Source organism: Aspergillus glaucus (assembly GCF_001890805.1).
Source record: "Aspergillus glaucus CBS 516.65 unplaced genomic scaffold ASPGLscaffold_4, whole genome shotgun sequence".
NCBI classification, from domain to species: domain Eukaryota; kingdom Fungi; phylum Ascomycota; class Eurotiomycetes; order Eurotiales; family Aspergillaceae; genus Aspergillus; species Aspergillus glaucus.
Genome location: NW_019170456.1, coordinates 109,996 through 128,162, shown reverse-complemented (window position 1 = coordinate 128,162; position 18,167 = coordinate 109,996). Strand labels below are relative to the sequence as shown.

General features: G+C 47.9%; 7 protein-coding genes and 3 non-coding genes across 10 annotated transcripts; 6 read left to right on the top strand and 4 right to left on the bottom strand.

The window, feature by feature from the left end:
* Window positions 1–197: 197 nt before the first annotated feature.
* Window positions 198–1,240, bottom strand: ASPGLDRAFT_165197 (RBM8 family RNA-binding protein). The gene is made up of 2 exons (XM_022542603.1): window positions 900–1,240; window positions 198–836 (listed from the first exon to the last, which is right to left on the bottom strand). Exons 1-2 carry the CDS (start codon window positions 1,149–1,151, stop codon window positions 606–608), a joined length of 483 nt encoding a protein of 160 aa, XP_022403615.1. The 5' UTR covers window positions 1,152–1,240; the 3' UTR covers window positions 198–605.
* Window positions 1,241–2,178: 938 nt separating this feature from the next.
* ASPGLDRAFT_120070 (uncharacterized protein) lies at window positions 2,179–2,817 on the top strand (the record flags this gene model as incomplete). Its single annotated transcript, XM_022540114.1, has 1 exon — window positions 2,179–2,817. One exon carries the CDS (start codon window positions 2,179–2,181, stop codon window positions 2,815–2,817), a length of 639 nt encoding a protein of 212 aa, XP_022403614.1.
* A 1,542-nt stretch (window positions 2,818–4,359) lies between these two features.
* ASPGLDRAFT_32673 (alpha-amylase) lies at window positions 4,360–6,062 on the top strand (the record flags this gene model as incomplete). The annotated part of the gene is made up of 2 exons (XM_022544209.1): window positions 4,360–5,370; window positions 5,427–6,062. The coding sequence occupies 2 exons, from the start codon at window positions 4,360–4,362 to the stop codon at window positions 6,060–6,062; spliced, it is 1,647 nt and encodes a 548-aa protein (XP_022403613.1).
* Window positions 6,063–6,417: 355 nt separating this feature from the next.
* On the bottom strand, window positions 6,418–7,483 carry ASPGLDRAFT_119515 (Bax Inhibitor family protein; the record flags this gene model as incomplete). The annotated part of the gene is made up of 2 exons (XM_022540064.1): window positions 6,418–6,901; window positions 6,972–7,483. 2 exons carry the CDS (start codon window positions 7,481–7,483, stop codon window positions 6,418–6,420), a joined length of 996 nt encoding a protein of 331 aa, XP_022403612.1.
* Window positions 7,484–7,703: 220 nt separating this feature from the next.
* Window positions 7,704–8,894, top strand: ASPGLDRAFT_165187 (EKC/KEOPS complex subunit CGI121/TPRKB). The gene is made up of 3 exons (XM_022542602.1): window positions 7,704–7,999; window positions 8,055–8,177; window positions 8,228–8,894. The coding sequence occupies exons 1-3, from the start codon at window positions 7,844–7,846 to the stop codon at window positions 8,537–8,539; spliced, it is 591 nt and encodes a 196-aa protein (XP_022403611.1). The 5' UTR covers window positions 7,704–7,843; the 3' UTR covers window positions 8,540–8,894.
* Window positions 8,895–9,133: 239 nt separating this feature from the next.
* Window positions 9,134–11,958, top strand: slx4. The gene is made up of 2 exons (XM_022541791.1): window positions 9,134–10,079; window positions 10,131–11,958. Exons 1-2 carry the CDS (start codon window positions 9,264–9,266, stop codon window positions 11,802–11,804), a joined length of 2,490 nt encoding a protein of 829 aa, XP_022403610.1. The 5' UTR covers window positions 9,134–9,263; the 3' UTR covers window positions 11,805–11,958.
* Window positions 11,959–12,324: 366 nt separating this feature from the next.
* On the top strand, window positions 12,325–12,397 carry ASPGLDRAFT_t52. Its single transcript has one exon. It is a non-coding gene; the product is annotated as a tRNA-Thr (tRNA).
* A 473-nt stretch (window positions 12,398–12,870) lies between these two features.
* Window positions 12,871–12,943, bottom strand: ASPGLDRAFT_t38. The gene has a single exon. It is a non-coding gene; the product is annotated as a tRNA-Thr (tRNA).
* A 1,745-nt stretch (window positions 12,944–14,688) lies between these two features.
* On the top strand, window positions 14,689–14,761 carry ASPGLDRAFT_t53. The gene has a single exon. It is a non-coding gene; the product is annotated as a tRNA-Thr (tRNA).
* A 34-nt stretch (window positions 14,762–14,795) lies between these two features.
* Window positions 14,796–17,054, bottom strand: ASPGLDRAFT_79869 (putative C6 finger domain protein; the record flags this gene model as incomplete). Its single annotated transcript, XM_022550038.1, has 3 exons — window positions 14,796–15,649; window positions 15,788–16,514; window positions 16,575–17,054. The coding sequence occupies 3 exons, from the start codon at window positions 17,052–17,054 to the stop codon at window positions 14,928–14,930; spliced, it is 1,929 nt and encodes a 642-aa protein (XP_022403609.1). The 3' UTR covers window positions 14,796–14,927.
* Window positions 17,055–18,167: the final 1,113 nt, after the last annotated feature.

Below are 18,167 nucleotides of genomic sequence, written 5' to 3'. Positions count from 1 at the left end.
TGTGTCTGAAATCTATACAATCCTGTGTTCTTATATAGGATATGCCCCGATGGGTGTGTGCGACAGCGACAGGACAGGGTATTGATATGCAGGCAGACGCTATTTTAAAAAAATAGACAGCTCTGTGTAGTTCAAGAAAATCATGTAAATGCAAGGCAAAATGCGCAAGGCGCCAATTGTATTCGATGCATAAGCCCCTATTCTAAACACAATTTTGGATATCCAGATTGAGACGCAAAAAGGAAACTGAGAATCATCTAGTTCTGAAGCCCAAGTTAGCAATAGGGCTTCCCAAACGATAAATGCCAAGGAAGTCTGCATACCACGTTAAAAGTATACCACGACGCCGGCGAATACCTCTTAGCTTTTTAGGCGCAGATTGCCATGCCAAACAATGGCAATGTCTGAGAGCCTATAGCAAATAGAGGTAATGCCGGCCAATATCCATGTCTTCCATCCCGGATCCTTGTACACCACGGCAGCATAATCGTTGTAATCGTAACGGCCCGCATCGCAACACCGAGATGGCAACCCCATCGAGCAAAAAAAAAAAGAGACGTAGCTTTTCATTCCAAAACCAAAGGGTAGCCACCACATAGACCCATTTACTCCCGCTCATTATCAGCACCAGGGCTGCGACTCCTCTCGCGACTCCTGCTGCGACCCCGTCCACCACGGCCGCCCTTGGGTGCACCACCTTTCCCTTTACCTGATGGCGGAGGCCGGACGAAAGCATAGTCGACGTTGATAGTCTGGTCGAGCAATTTGGAGCCGTTCAACGACTTAACGGCTTCGTCGGCTTCGGTGACGGTCGAATATTCGATCAAAGCGTATCCCTGTATTCAAACAGTAGTCATCAGCATTGCGATATGGCCCGAGGATCAACAGAGCTGCGATACCTTCACATAACCCGTCCGGCGGTCAAGGTTCAAGTTGAAGTTCTTAATCTCTCCATGCTCTGCGAACAGATCTGTCACGTCCTCCTCAGATGCTTCTTCGTGGATATTTGTCACTATCACGATCCATCCCTCAATACTGCGCACCGGGACGGCGCCCGACTCTGTTCGTGGTTCGAAGTTGCCGTTGCCGGATTGTGCTGGCGCCTCCTCTTCTTGCTGGACCGGAGGGTCGACTTCCATTTCGTTCGACATGGTGACCGTTTCAGATTATAATAGCTATCGTGTATCGGTATAGGATATGATATGGAGGGATTGAAATTTGTGAGATGTGTTGTCACCGGGTATCGCTGCTCTTTTGCGGCGCTTGGGATCATCGCCGAGTCTGGAAAGCTGCAGTGTGCTTATGTAATCACATACTGTCAATGACATGAACTTTTAGATTGGATTATTCCTTACGAGTATAAACTATACGGGGAATATGAGTATGATCTGGAGTCTGGGAACTGGCAATAAGGATATATGTGTGAGTAACTTGCTCACTCTGGTAACTAAGATCTTCTTGACAGCACTGGATATTGAATCTTATATACTTTACCAATCGAATAGAAAATAGGTGGAGCTAAGGTGTCGTACTCCATGTTACTCGGGGCTTATAGAAATCGATCAAGCAGTAGAATAATGGTAAGGTGCTGCTTGCATCCAGACAAAAAAAAAAAAAAAAAAAAAACAAGAATGGCAAGCTGGATCTCATCACAGGAGATACTAGAGCTGTCAAAGGATTGCTGTTAAGAATCAAAGAAAGCGCCTATGGTCCTAGACAATGGGTGCAGCGAATAGCTGCTTGCTTTAGCGCGATCACGGTATGTCTGCGCAAAGAAGTCATGCAGCCGTGAAGGAAGATACCCTCACGTTTCGCATTATCGCGTGCCAGACTCGCGATTGCTAGATGAGACTCGCCAGATTTACGACAGTAAATGGAACTTCCCGTCTAGACCGTTTGGCGCAAGATCTAAGGCCAGTGAATGGTTCTGGGTTTTGCACTAGAAGTCAACTTTGCGCATCGCATTCACACTCGCTTCACCTCAACTTTCCTATCATACTGCAAAGCGAGTTTACCCTCCTCCAACCTTCAGCTCTCTATCGCAAAGGTGATGTGGTGGTGAGTGTCTCGCGCAAAGGCGCACGCCACGCTGAAGACGGCCTAACTGATTTCTCAATCGTTAGCGACGACTCCAAATGCTCTTGCCAACCGGCGCCTCCCAAGTCATCCCTGGAAAGGATGCAGGCGTTCCTCTTTGGAGACCAACCCGGTCAGGTCCACCAGCTACATCATCCAGGTGCAGAACTCGATATCCACTGCGACGTGGCCCGCCATGAAATGACCCTACGAGAGACCGTCGGCGGCGACCCGCGCGTAAACCCATCCGCGACACGGTACGACGTGCATCTCAATCCGAAGAACTCGCGCCTTCTGAATATCGAAGGTCTTGCGGACAACTCCATCATGTTGACGATCGAGATACGACCTGAAGCCTGTAAGGCCCGCGGACATGGCTTGCGCTTGGAAACGAAAGTTTGGAGCTTTAGACCGGCATACACGGACAGCAAACTACACAATGAGTTTTATCTGTGCGATTGGCCCAGAATGATCCTTCGGGTACACCTTCCAGAGAGCCGGTTCTGGGGTTGGAAGACCGTGGCGATGCTGCTTGTGACATTTGAACGGCTCACTTGGGGTGGTTTGCGCATCGTCGCGGATATCAAAGGCATGACTGTGGCGGATCTCAATTGGCGGCAGGTCGAACAGAGTATGTGGATTGAGAGCAAAAGAGATGTATTGGTCAGGGAAGTGATCAGGGAAGAGAAGTTGAAAAGTGAGCGTGCTGTAGAGCCAGGCCCTTATGAGTTGTGGTTCTAGAGGCGGATTTCCAGGAGTGCATCCAGAGCTCATGTATCTTGCACATGTTCAGATGTTGCTCGAATACATTTCGTTCGGTTACGGAACCTAGACATGTAAACTATAATTAGTATCACAATAACGAGGGGGCTTTGATCTGCCTTAGGGCTGTGCGGAGTGGATAGTAGGTGTTTATTTAGGCGCATAGTGAGCACATCTGTTCCATATGTAAACCACCGCTATGGTGGCATCTTTTCCACTTAGCGTCCAACGTATATTGGATCGGATAAGACATTCTAGTCGGAAGGGGCCGCCGCCTCATTTCTTTCTAATCTTTGTGCCTCAGTCAAACACACCTTATCTATACAGGTATTCTGGCATTAGCAAAAATGGATGGTTCCCTGCTTTTATTAGATATATACTTCAAGTTACTAGATTCTTACTGGTTCTGAGACCGGTAGCATATCTAATAGAGCCCAATGAGCCCTGCGAAATTTCGTGCTTTCCATATTTGGACCAGCGATAAGACACTAACCCTAATCGGCTGTTATTAAATCGAAGAATTTCCCGATTAGGACATGGTGCCTGAAGGGGCCAATCAATCCGGCCAGATCCCCGTTAGTTTATGTGGGGATAATTCTCCTTGATATCCAATTAATTTTTATATTGATCACTAGGGCCGGACTCCATCTCGATTATACCTTACTTGGTTTAGCGCTTCTGCAGTACCTTGCTTTCCATATGGTAACACGAACCAATCGGAGGCAGGGGCACCAATACGCAAGGCTTCGATGTTTCTGATTTCTTTTTGCTTGTGCTTTTTAGTGATATTCAATTCTTGGTCTTTGGATAATGGTAATAAGAGGGGGTCAAATACATACAGGAGGAAGAGTGGGAGAGAGCACGTAGGGGTAAGAGTAGAGACAAGGAGATGCCTTGGCCGGTACAAAGTACAGGGCACTATATTGCTTGATCAGAGGCACTATGGAGATACTCGAATGAACTAAAGTAAGACATTACCAATATACAAAAGGCGCTTGTTTCTCCCTTGGCAGTTCCGCTGGTCACATTAATGAGGTCAGGTTGTTTGCCCTCCACCCGCCGACTGCCGGCTCCATTGTATTCTTCTTCGGTATTCAACTTGAGGGCCTCTCTTTCCTTTTTTTTTTTTTATATATATTTTGGGTCAATCGCTCATCCACACTCCTTGCCACTGGCTTCAGTCATTCTTTTATTTCCTGTCATTCTCTTTCTAGTTAGTGGACTATTGTCATTCGTTATCCTCGGCTTTTCAGATCCAATATTTTTGCCGGTCCTTTCAGATACCCAAGACGCTCTTTACTTTTTTTCGAATTGTCATTATACCAGGGGTAAACCAAGCAATTGATCTACTGCAGTAATTGGAACTTCTTTCAATTTGCAAAACATTGCGCCTACAAACACACTTTGGAGAATCCATTTGATACCGGACGATGAGCGCGTGAACCATCGACGACTGATTGCGAAATTATTGTACTATACCATACCCTGTTAAATTGAGGTACCAGTGTAGGACGACACATCATGACTTTCTCTATACACCCAGCACAATGGCTCCTTGCCCTGGCAGCGCTGGACTGGTCTAGCACGGCATTGGCCGCAGACACCGCCGCCTGGAAAGGCAGATCGATATACCAGACCATGACAGACCGATTTGCGCGCACTGACGGATCAACCACACACGCATGCAACACGACACAGGGCTTATATTGTGGCGGAACATGGAGGGGAATGATCAATCACCTCGACTACATTCGGGGGATGGGATTCGACGCCGTTATGATCTCGCCAATCGTTGAGAACATCGAGGGACGTGTAAAATACGGAGAAGCGTACCACGGATATTGGTCACAAGATCTATACTCGTTGAACGCACATTTTGGTACCCGTCAGGATTTACTCGACTTGAGTAATGAACTACACTCCCGTGACATGTACCTGATGATGGATACGGTTATCAACAATATGGCCTATATCACGAATGGCAGTGATCCCGCAAATAGTGTGGACTATACCTCCTTCACGCCATTCAACAGCTCGAGCTATTTCCATGATTACTGCCCGATCCCGAACTACAATATCTACTCTGTTGCGCAGAAGTGCTGGACAGGTGATGACATTGTTCCATTGCCGGATCTGAAGACAGAAGATCCCACAGTTCAGGATATGCTGAACACCTGGGTCCAGGATATGATATTCACATACTCGATTGACGGACTGCGCTTGGATGCTGCCAAGCACATCACACCACAATACTTGCCCTTGTTCGAGAAAGCTACCGGCTCTTTCATGGCCGGGGAAGTGCTGGAACAATCGGACGACATTATTTGCGACTACCAGAGCAATTACATCTCTAGTGTCCCCAATTACCCTGTTTACTATGCCATGATGAATGCGTTCACCCTTGGAAACACGACCTCTCTCGCCGACGAGATCATGAACATGAAGCAAAAGTGTCCCGACGTGACATCCCTAGCATCCTTTTCCGAGAACCACGACCTTGCCCGGTTTGCCAGTAAAACCGACGATCTTGCAGTAAGGCTGCCCTAGCTAAACTTGATCTTAACGCACTGGCGCTAACAAAACCACAGCTCGCCAAAAACGTCCTCACCTTCACCATCCTCTTCGACGGCATCCCCATGATCTACCAAGGCCAAGAACAACACCTCGACGGCGCCGGAGAACCCCACAACCGCGAAGCCATCTGGCTCACCAAATACGACACCTCCGCCCCTCTCTACAAACTAATCTCAAAGCTCAACGCAATCCGCAAACACGCCTACAACCTCTACAACGACTACGTCAACATCGAATCCTATCCAATCTACCGCGGCGGCAGCGAACTAGTAATCCGGAAGGGCATCGACGGCCGCGAAACCATCATGGTTCTTTCAACGCAGGGCACAGGTAGCAACGAGTACACGCTGACCATGCCTGTTTCGTTCCTGGCGGGAACGGTGGCGATAGATGTGTTAGATTGTCGGAATTACACGGTAAATCAGAGGGGGGAGTTGAGCGTTGATATGAATAAGGGGGAGCCGAGGGTGCTGTTTCCCATGGATATGATGGAGGGGAGTGGGCTGTGTGGGTATGAGTATTCGAATGCTTCGTATGTTACGTTGGAGACTGGTGGGGGTGTGAGGACTTCGGGGGCTTCGACTATCAATACTTTCTGGCATTCGTTGGTTGTGCCGGTTGTGGCTGGGTTGGTTGTGTTGTTGATATAGCTATCACAGGTGCTGTGATGATATTACGAAGCTATATATACATAATTTTATTCCTTTCTATGATGTATTTTTGATGAACGTATAGAACATAAGATAAGAAACCATTGGATTCAATCTTTCTTCTTTGCTGAGTGGAGAGTTGTCTATTAAACCACAAGTTCAGCTAATTGAATTCAATTTCCGTGCGCAGAAGCGGAATTTGATACCGACCCAGCTCTACCTGGAGGCCAGCCGATGAAACGACAAAAATATACAGATGCAGGCATAACGCAGTGAAAAAAAGCAGTTGTATAAATAATACAGCGGATCCCAGTACTATCCCCCTAAAAGCAAACCCGTCTGAATGACGTTAAGTTTACCTCCGGTTGTTGTTCCGCATAGCAAGGATCTGAACCATACGGACAAAGATGTTGATAAAGTCCAACTCGAGGCTAACGCTCTCATTGACAACGTCGCGCTTCGCCAGACCCCTCTGCGACATGCGGGCGTGGGCCAAGACCTTCTGGACGTCGTACAGGGTGAAACCACCGAAGACAGCGAGACCACCGTACAGCCAAATCTTGTCAGACCAGGCAAGAGCGCGAGTGGCAGTGGCGGGGAGGGCGAGCGGGGCAAGACCAGAAAGAGCGACGATGGTGACACCAGCGAGCAGAGGTCCACCGAGGTACAGGTACTTCTCCTGCTTGGCGGTGGCGCCGACGAAGGCGAGCGAACCCATCATTCCGACCGTGTAGAGACCAGCACGAGCGAGGAGGGCGGGGTGCATGAACATCAAGGGCGAGAGGAGAGCGGCCTGGGTGATGTTGAAACCAGTCCAGAGACCATACTTCATCACGTAGCTAGATGACTGTTAGCATGCGATCCACTAAGGCACCATATGAAAACCCAGAGAAAAAATGAAGAACTTACTTCTCAGGAGGAGTGTAGAAAGTTCCGAACATAGTACCCATGCTAGCAACAAGACCAAGACCGACGACAACCCAAGGGTTGGTGGCCATCAGACGATACGACCAGCCGTTCATGTGCAGAGCCCGAGCGGCAATACCGATAATACCAACACCAAGACCAGTGTGCATGAATGTTTCGTTCAAGTAGCTGCGCTCATAAGCCGGCATGCCGCCATCCTCACGAGTTTCCCGGTTGAAGACAAAGTTCGTCGCCATAACAGTTCCACCAACAATAGCCGCACCGTACAGAAGCCGTTGAGTCATGTTACCCTGCGCAGGGCTGGCAGAAGGCTGCATGTAGGTCCGCTTGAAGGCATTATGGAACGACTGACGAGACTTTGCGAAGATGGACGAGACGGGCTTGGAGAAAGGCCTGGAGGACGAGTTGTGGATGAATCGAGCGGTGTTTGTGGCTTTCGGAATTTGGCCCAGCGCCGATGGCACGGCGAATGGGCGTCTCATAAAGAACGCCATGATTATAGTATCGATATATACAGAGTATCGACGTTGTCTGATAGATGACGCTGAGTTGCAGGAGAGGCCGAGGAGTATTTAAAGCGGCGGCGGTGATATCAGACTTCCGCTTATGTCCGCTACGGGCACCCGAACGTTCGAGAAGTGAAGGTCACGTGGGTCAGATGACTCTAAGGATGACTAATGCGATTTACTGGTGATGATGGTGGGGGGAGGGGATCAGAATCAACGTTGCCGGCGAATTCCTGCGTATTGGCATTAATTGTTATAATTCTTGAAGACTATACGCCAGAGGTATCCTCTTAAGATCGCAATCGAGCAGGCTCTTGCAAGTTGCTGCAGGAACACTTCTCGGTCACCATGTCCGCATTAGAAACAATCAACCTCTCTCACCTGCCTGCATCTTTGCCGATTCATGTCGCGCTCTATAAGGATGTGAAGAACGCGTCTTTCCTCCGGCAGCAACTTATTTCAGGAAACTCTGATTTTGAATATGCGCTTATTGACGCGAGCATGGTAGGATGCGGAACCCCGAGTAACTACTCAAGGGCAAGTCTAATACTGGATACAGATCCTGACAAGGACCCATGCTCTCTCAGCAGTCTTTCGGGCCGTCAATGATTATATGAATGTGCGCCTCAAGTCACGCAACGTTCACTCGGAGATAGTCTTCTCGCTGAGCCCTGCGAATAATGTGCGTTCGGACTTAACACCTTGTCTCCGACAAACGCTAACCATGCGCAGATTGCTGATTCTTTCCGGAAATTCGGCATCACGGACTCCACGAAAGATCTACTGGTGGTGAAGGTGTCTGTCACTCCTGAGATTACTCATGAGTCAGTGGCAACACATCTCGGAGCTTCCATTGAAGGCTCTGCTGTGCCATTCAATGACGAAACGCTTGTCGCAATCTCAGATGTCGCGAAGATTAAGAAAGCCTATAAGCTAGGTGGATTGGTTCCTACAACTGCAAAGACAAATGACACCGAGAATCACGAGAGACAACGACTGGAGACTGCCCTTCTGGGAGCCATTGCGTTGCGAGGAGCACTATGATGGATTGCGCGATTTCGACTCAGCTGTGCTGCAATCGTCGGCTCTTCTCTTCAGGCGGGCTATTTCATGGTTTACGGGGATAGAGAACATCGTCTGTCACCCAAACAGGTGCCGTCTACCAATTTCACCAGATACTGGCGTTGGCCATGCGTCTAACGGCTCCTGTATCTCCAACCGCCGCGGGACGGGGACTGTACGCTGTAGCGCATGCTACATCTGTCCTGTGTATAACCCATGAATCTCTAGGATCGTCAACTCAGAGTGATTTCCCGCCAGCCTTTGGCGAAAATTTAAGGCATGTCGGGTTTTAGTCCGTAGAAACCAATACTCAATGCAAAACCATCTTCGATACCACAGATGCTGCTCGCGCGATATTTCGTAGCCCAGCTTATATAAAGAAACAGGATTATCGTCACGATCCATATCATTGTAAAATAAATACTTTTTCTACTTTTTAAAAGTCCCTGGTAAAGAACTGCCAGCGGTTGCCCTGCCCACCCATAAACAATATCCCAAATAGGCAATCCTACAACTTTGCCAAGACCCAATTCGTAGTCGCCGCCGGTGATTTTAACACTTTCACTTTGCTCTCTCAAGCACCACACGACATGAATTAATATCATTGAGACAGCAGAAGAATGGTATGAAGACTTTGCGACCGTATATATGACCATTTTATTCTTGAAATGCCTTGACTGCATCGACACCCCCAAGCCTTCCCACCATGCCTTCCGCAGCGGACGTCGTCCTCCTTTCGTCTACTCCGGATCATAAGCCTACTCGCACGCCGCAGCGGGTTTCGCATCATTCCGAGACCCAAACTGGACTATCACTGCAATTTGATTCTCCCGCTTCGCTCCCGTCGCCGTCAGAGTTATTCCGGCAATTACATCGTCCCGCGGACGTAACGCCACAAGACACCGAGAAGGATGCAGCGAGAAAGACGACAGGGAAACGCGCAGCAGATAAATCAACATCAGATGCGAAAGCAACAGAGAACAAACCAAAGCGGGGGGGAAGGAAGATAACGGACGAGTTGCAGACGGTTCTCACGCATGCAGAGCCCGCCGCTCCCAGATTCAAAGACAATGCCCCGAAGAAAGCACCGAAGACGAGAACGAAACGGACGAACACCAACACCGAAAAGAAGCGTGAAGGGCCTAAGAACAAGACGTTGACAGGGAGGGTTTCGAAAGCGAGTAGTGCAGATTCACAGCAGTCTGACACGAAGAAGCCGTCGTCTTCGAAGTCTTCGTCGCAAGGAGGAGCTACAAAGGATTTGGATGGTTGGGAGGCTAGTGGGCTACAGTTGGAAGAAGCCACCATACGGAGACTGGATTGGACGCCTACCAAAGATACCGGGAAACAGGTGTTTGATCTGGAAGGTGATGGAGACGCAGGAGACAGTCAAGCGTCGGGGGCGGCACAGAACTTCAGCAACCTTTTGGCTGGGTACGGTTTCACTGGGACTGCGTCCTCTCAGCCTAGCATTCAGGGGAATGAGGATGGTGGTGGCCCGACGAAGCGAAGACGAATAGATGTACGGTCTCACAATACTCAAATTTCTGCAATCAGTACTGACATTCTACAGCTAATGGACTCTCGGATTCAAGCGGGCCCCAAATCTAATACCAAGGACAAAATCCCCGTCGACAAGGAAAGCCAACAGAAACCCAAGAAGCAAAACAAGAAATTTACAACACTTACAGCGCGTGTGACAGCACGCTACGCTCCTGGCTATACAGAAGATTCGGGAAATGGAAGCCTATATACTGCAGATGTTCAAGAACACGAAGCTGCCGGCCGCAAGCGAAAGTCCAAGACAAAGACGAAACCGCGAGAGCCAGAGTTCATCGTCTTGTCGCCGGAAGCTGCCGTCAAGTCCCTAGACAACCAGGATCTCATGTTTGGCACCTGCAGTCAGCTGGAGCGGGAAGATTCACCTACAACATTGAGAGATATGCAAACGGCGATCAATGAGTCGGAGAGCTGTATAGAGCCGATGCCAAAATTTGGTACTAGCAGGACTTCGTCTGCATCTACGGTATCACGCTTCACAGGCCCGAGGAGTTTATGGTCTGAAGCCTTTAGAGATCTGGATGGTGCTCTGGCTCAAGCAGAAGTCTTGGATTTGGTTGACGACTGTGATCTATCTAAAATCTCCCCTAGGGTTGATCGCGAAAGACATGATGCTCAACAGCAGGAAACGCCAAAGGTGGTCGATCAACCAGTTAACACTACGCATGAAAAAGAAGCCTCTATACCGGAAGGAAACTCTGACGCGCTCGAGAATTCGTCACAATTTGCAGACGCCAATGCAAGTCAACAAAGTGAAGCTGCTTCCGTGGCAGTAGAGTCGCGTCCCCAAATGCCGCGGTATAATGCGTTCACTGAGGCCGAATTATCCAAACAAGTCGCTTCATATGGCTTCAAGGCTGTACGGGGTCGTCAGAAGATGATCGATCTGCTGCAGAAATGCTGGGAGTCGAAGCATGGCACAAGTGCAACTTCCAATGGCGATAAACAGGGCTCCCTTGATGGTTCTGCTTTGACCAAGCCACCGGAGACCAGCAAGGATGGGAAAACTACCAATACCTCTAATAAGACTTCTGGCTCGAGGCCTAGGTCGAAAGCCAAATCTACTGCGAATCCACTGATAGCGGACGACACATCAGCTAAACCTCCCGCTAGACGACGCCAAGGCTCTTCTCGTCCAGCATCGAGGTCATCGCAGAAAGCAACAGAAAGCCTTCCTTCGCAGCAACAACGAAATCCGCCTACCCAGCAAAAGCCATCCTACGCAAACGTGGAAGAAATCCAAGATTCCGAGGATGAAGCAATCCCTTCACCAAACCAGCTCCTAAGCCGGTACTTCACCCACCCCAAACCAAGCAATCAACCACTAGCAGTCTCACCAACCCCTTCGCCAACACGCCACGCACCTTCTAAACCTAAAACACTACCCAAAGCGACAACAACGATATCTAGAACCCCCGAAGATGACGAACCTGACCTAGCTATCCAAATCACCAAAGCTGTGCGTGCGCAGCCTAATATGTACTCGTCCGCTGGCGGCCGCAGATCTCCTAGTTGGCATGAGAAGATCCTTATGTACGATCCCATTGTCCTTGAAGACTTCACGACGTGGTTGAATATAGAAGGGCTGGGGCTCGTTTCTGAGGATCGGGAGGTTGACGCTGTGCTTGTTAGGGAGTGGTGCGAAAGTAAAGGCATCTGCTGCTGTTATAGGAACAAGTCTTGGTAGGGTTGTTTTGGGGGGTTGGTCTATGTATTGATTATTATTTTTGGCGTTGGAGGGTGGGTTATGGTTAGGTCCTGATGGGCCTCCCTTCTTGGTATATATTCGTTTTGTATAGATACCCTTTCGTTATGAACAATAAGGTTCAATAATTACTGTCATGTACGGTCTCTGTAAAGACCTTGGCATTTTCATTTTCCGTTTCGAGATATCAGATATCATATTCATGTTCTATTCTAAAAGTTTGGACGCATGTCCCTAACGATGGTGACTATAGACTACTTATCATAATCCTCATCATATACCGGATAACGGTGGTCATGCCCTTCAATCGGCGCCTAGTGTTGCAGCGAGAGTTGACCAAGTCGGGATAGTTCAGGGTCAACGCAAAACCAACTTCATACTTCTATGACCCAAAGCGACCATGGGAGAGAATACCCTTGCTTGGGTGTTAATGGTTAGGCCTGAAGATATTGGGTACTATTTTGCTGTCTTTTATATCTTAATAAAGTCACCATGTCAACTCGCTCGCATGGCTTAGTTGGTAAAGCGCATCACTAGTAATGATGAGATCCTCGGTTCGAATCCGAGTGCGAGCAATTTTTTGCCTTCTTTAGTGATCATGAGATCCTCGATAGGTCAAAAAAAATTTTTTTTTGCTACATTTTGTGTACAGAGAGTACCCTCCTAGTAATGATGAGAGCTTCATCGAATCCGAGTGAGAAATTTTTGGCCTCTTTCCTACTTGCACCGCCAGAACAAAAAAGTAAATGATACACCCTATTGTCTGTAGCCCGTGCCCTACTTTCTACCCTTAGCAGACAGAGCCAGCGTAGATACCAAACCAAGGTACCGGTACGAAGGCCCTCAAAATAAGCAAATACAAACGTATTGTTCGTTTCCGACGCCACGGATGCCTGCATACTTGCATAGATCTAATCGTCAGCACTATGCAAGAGCTTACAACAGTCCAACCACGCTCATTTCTCCAAACGCGTAGCAAAAATATACCAGGGAGATGTATAAGATGAAAGATTTTGTTGGGCCAAAAAAGAAAGGCAAAAAAAAAATTTGCTCGCACTCGGATTCGAACCGAGGATCTCATCATTACTAGTGATGCGCTTTACCAACTAAGCCATGCGAGCTATTGCTAATTAATGGTGCATAGTTTTAATTTAGGAACCACAAATAGCCATATTTCGATGGCGCTTAGCAGTTTGACAAGGGCCGCTTGTATGTACTATGCAAGCGTACACGCCTTGGAAAGTGAGATTTCGAAGTTTTAGCGCATATTATGTGATAGGCCCTCATGTTCACACTGTATTTCACATTTCTCAAACGCCTTCTATTCCGTTTAAGCGCCAACATGCCATATTCGGGCACTCTAAATATATGTACATGTTCCCTACCTACCACCCCTGCATGCAGTCATATACCTGGACAAGAGGACGATTGATAAAGATTCTCCCAGTAGCCCCAGAGACAAAGCAATGATAAAGACACTCTTATAACCCAGAGACCTGGCCTTTCACACCTAGATATGGTGAAATCACTGTCACTGTCAGAGACGGATGCCTCCATCATTGCCTCCATCATTGCCTCCATCATTGCCTTGTGAGGTAGCACCCCCAGCATCCTCCTCTTCTCTCCCTTCGTCTCTCCTGTCAGTTTAAATCCCCTTCCTATTTATCCTGGCAGATCCCAGTCTTTCTCTCGACTGCCTCGCACTGACACCTCTTCTGCTTAGGTGGCTAGCTTCATTCATTTCTTCTCCATGCTCCTCGTCGATTGACTCACCCCCACCAACGGCTTCTCATTGCTTGACGGACCTTCGTTGAGGCTCGCCACCATAAATAGCCTTTCACCTATTCGGTGACTGCTGGGCTGGGAATCTGCGACAGTCTCCGAACGATGACGAATTCGCACGAAACTCCCAGGATTTGCCCCTATTCGAAGAGCTCGATCGCAAATAGAGAAGCTGTATGTTTGCATTCTCGCTTCATGTGATAAAAGCTAAGATATAAATAGGGTTCAAGTCTCGCTGGAACCTAGAAGCTCCGCGGAGCTCGTCGACAGCGACCTGAAAGCAGCTGGGAGCAGAGAGGTCACTTCAATATCTCTTGCCCCCATTGACTCGTCCCTCGCTTGCCATCTTTTCATTCCGGCGTTTTGGGTGGAAGACCCCGAGAATCGAGTGACCGACGATCCCACAAACCCAACCATGTACTTGTTACATAGTAGTGATCTTTGACGAGATTTGCCGCAGAGACGAAACTCGGGATGTCCTCTGGTTTTACGAGGATCTTTATCGACCTCACCGAGACTTCGTATGCTACGCTTGATAGAATATGTAAGCGGTCGTGGAGATCTGCTGGGGTAAGGATTTTGGGACATCATGGAAATAACCTACTCTCAGCTCATCCGCTCTCTTCTATGGGGAGCTTTCATGGACGTCAGGCTTTGGCTCGAACCCGACAGTCAGTCTATGCAAAGGCTCATTATCCATGTCAGCCGCAGTACTGTGGTGATACCTCCGCTACTCAACTGGGGGCTCAAAGTTTTCAGAGGCTTCTATCTATCCCAGAGAATTGGGCCCAACAGCAGCAGTCTTTTGAACACAAAATATGCTGCCGATGTATCTGAAATGTCAATTGATCGGTGGTGGAGAGAAGTGCAGCAGTTGGAGCTACACCTAGCGCCGCCACCCAATCAGAGAAAAAGCCCCATGCACTTTATTTGCTTACTAGTTTCTGCAGACCCATGCATATTCCCATAACAAGGGTAATTTGCAGGCGACTTAACCGCCCGGTAGCATTGGACAGTCTCTATCGAGGTCTGATTACTTGTTTAAGCTCTGAAAACATAATTATACGGTTTAATTCAACAATTCGCTCGCATGGCTTAGTTGGTAAAGCGCATCACTAGTAATGATGAGATCCTCGGTTCGAATCCGAGTGCGAGCAATTTTTTTTTCCTTCTACATACTTTATACATTTCCTAGTTAGTAATGATGGACGCGAGCATTTCCTTCTTCTTTTTTTTTTTTTTCTTTCTTTAGAAGTTAATTACACACCATACGCTGTACTCCGTACACACAAAAGGAAAAAAGGAAAAGAAAAAGAACATAGATCAAACAAAAGGACCAACATCATCGAAACCCTGAGAAGATCCAAGAAAACAATCAGAACCACCATCATAGTTACTTGGACCTTCTGTTTTCACCCCAACATTGTCACTGCACAATTCCTGAACCCGTTTATGCACCGGTGGTTGAGACTGTTTCTGCTGCGCCAAACTCTCTAGAAGACCGAGGATCTCTGGGTCAGATAGATCTTGTGCTTGGTAGGCGTTGTTACTGTCGTTGAGTGCAAAGAAATTGGTGCTAGCGTCTCCCAGATTTGCAGTTGAGGTCTGGTTCGCGGCAGTGTCCAGGTCGAGGCTGGGAAACGTAGCTGGTAGGGGGGCCGTCCAGGAAAATCCAGGCTCGAGATCAAATTTAACAGCGGTGTCATCTTCGCTCTTGATTCTACTTAGAGGGTCGTCGAGGAAGCTCGGGATATGATTATTTGCCTTCTGATGTTTAGCACCCTGTCTAGCGCCCTGGAATCGAACGACCGGTTGCAGATAGCTTTGCGGTGCAGGTTGTGGGAAATTTAAAGGATAGTCGTGTGCGGTTTTGTATGGCAATTTTGCATTTGGGAAGTCTTGGTGTTGAACGTTCTTGCTTTCATGATGAGACGTCTGGTTTTGTGCACCTCTGGTAAGGTACTGAGGCGCAACCTGGAAATCCTGGTTTAGTGTCTTCAAACTGTGCGACGTACCTTGGACATATGCGTTTGTGTCTTGGGCATCTAGAACAATTGGTAAGCCTTGCGAACCCTGACCCTGACCCTGACCCTGACCCTGACCCTGACCCTGACCCTGACCCTGACCCTGACCCTGCACCCCCAAGTCCTGAAAGTTCTGCATCTGCATGCCCTGATTCATACCTTGACCGTTTGCACCCTGGAAAGAAACACCCTGAGCCGTATCATCCCGCATAGGAGCCTGGACCTGAGAAAGCGGAGGATAAGTCACCATGTTGTTTCGAGAAGCAGTAGGAAATCCATGGGGAGGATGGGGTTGAGCCCATTCAGAGTGCGATAATGCGTTTAACATGGAGCTAGGGATAGGCAGAGGGGCCGAAGAGGCAATGGACTTGTTCCCTGAAAACGCATTATTGTTATAGTTAGACGCAACGGGTTGGGTATTGCCATTGTATTTGTTGGTCTGGTTACCGTAGAGAAAGTTCTGGCTGGATTGTTGCATAGCTTGAGCCTGGGGATTGGGATTGGGTAGGATTCTAGAAGGGTCGCTTACCGGTGCGTGGCTTGGGCCTGGGATCTGGAAGATGTTAGCTTTCATGTCATCGTTTGCTTCGGGGACTGGGAAAGTACCCACGGTTCCAATCGAGAATTTATTGTAGCAATACTGCAACTGACTCTGCAGCTTACCGTTCACGCTTCGCAGCTGCTCGATCTCATCGTGTAACTTCTCGTTTTCCTCCTTGACCTCCTCGTTTTCGCGCTGGATATCGTCAAAATTAATCACCACTCCTTCCGCTCCACCTCGAACCATAGTCTTTCCAGTAACCCGGTTGGTCATCTTGCATTCGATTCCTGATCGAAGACACATAAGGCAACCGCCTTTAACCTCGTCGCATTTGAACCTGCGTATCTGTTGTATCAAACCATTAATCGAATAGGACAACGGTGAAGAGCAAAGGGAAGAACTCACATGACACCGGTCACAAGCCTGTCCACACCTCTTCGACTTGGAGGACTTCTCACGAACCAGCGCCGAGTGGTCTGGTTCCGGATCGCCCTTTCTGCGTCGCTTTCTGAGGGACTTCGCTGGCTCCGCAGTGTTTTCAGTGTTTTCAGTGTTTTCCGTAATCGCTTGTTCGTTAGCATCAGTAGCAACAGCTTCTTCAACCTGAGTAGCTTGGGTCGGGTCTTGCAACACAAGGGCGTTACCTGGGTCGGCGACAGTGCCATTGTTGTCGTTGTTGTTATTGTTGTTGTCGTCGATCGGCGGTGCTTGGAAATCAAAGGCATTTAACATGGCGAGATCTTCTTCCGAAGGAGGATCAGGGATTTCAAACAAATCCTGGAGGTCGTCAGTATTGGCGGCAGCCAGAATTTCATCCAAGGGCTTTGGGCTGGGATTGTCGTTGCCGTTGTCCATTTGACTGGAAGTGCGCTTGTTTCCCGCCATAGTTGATGGACTCACAGTATCATATATCCTTGTCGAGAAGTATTGCCCTCGCGTTGGAGACAGGAAGGCTAAGTGATCAGCCCGGGAACTATAGAAGGTTGGAGCTGATGGAGAAAGAAGGTAAGGAGGCCATTCCAAAGATCCATAACCTTTTATATAGCAAATCCCCAGGTTACCAATCCTCTTGTCTCATTTTTTAGCCTGCTCTATGTCTAGAAAAGATAACGGCATGCTTTTAGGAAGAAGACAATGATATGAAACTTTGACATGGATGTCCTGTGGGGAGCCATTGTGCCGAACAAATAGCTAGTCTTATCCGAATGCGCCTTTGAGAAAAGCCATTATGATATGAATGTTGAAAGCAAAGCCATAAGGCCGCAGGGAAATGGTGAGGCGACCATACGACAAAGTGAATTGTTGGATGAATTGCTTCTCTTTGATACTCGAGGTACCCTGAGGAACAATGAAACATTCTTAGTTCGGCTCGAGACAATTGAATTGGGACTTACCTGTCTTTCGTCTCTTTGACACTCGTCACAAAGGATAAGAAAATCGAAAGATGAATAAAGATGGGAAAAAAAAAGACAATAACCAAAATAGGAATGACTGAATTAGTTGCATGGACAACCTGCCAATGAAGACAATAATATCATTAAAGTAGGATACAAAGGTACCGCCAAAAAGATAAAAACCAAAAACGAGACTTTTGGTACACCAAAAGCTATCAATAAACAAATGAAGTAGATGATTAAAACTATGCTGCCATAATGCTTTGCCCTCGGTCAAACTCCTCCCATGCCCATGCCGGACTTTTGAAACATACAAAAGAATCAGTATCACAGTAGTCGCCCGTAAAATGCAAAGCCATATAGCCGGGTAAAAAGCTAACAACGAAAAGACATAAAAGGAAATGAAGTAAACGACAGGTGAATGAGTCCAACCGTACACCAAGCATTGATACATAAAGAACCCCGTGCTGGTCATCAATCATGGTACATAGTACAGAAAAAAGAAAAGAAAAACGAATGTTATCACACACAAACCAGAACGACCGTGTAGTTTTCCCGAGTATCCAAAACAGGTAAGCAGATAATGACGAAGAGGAAAGGAAAT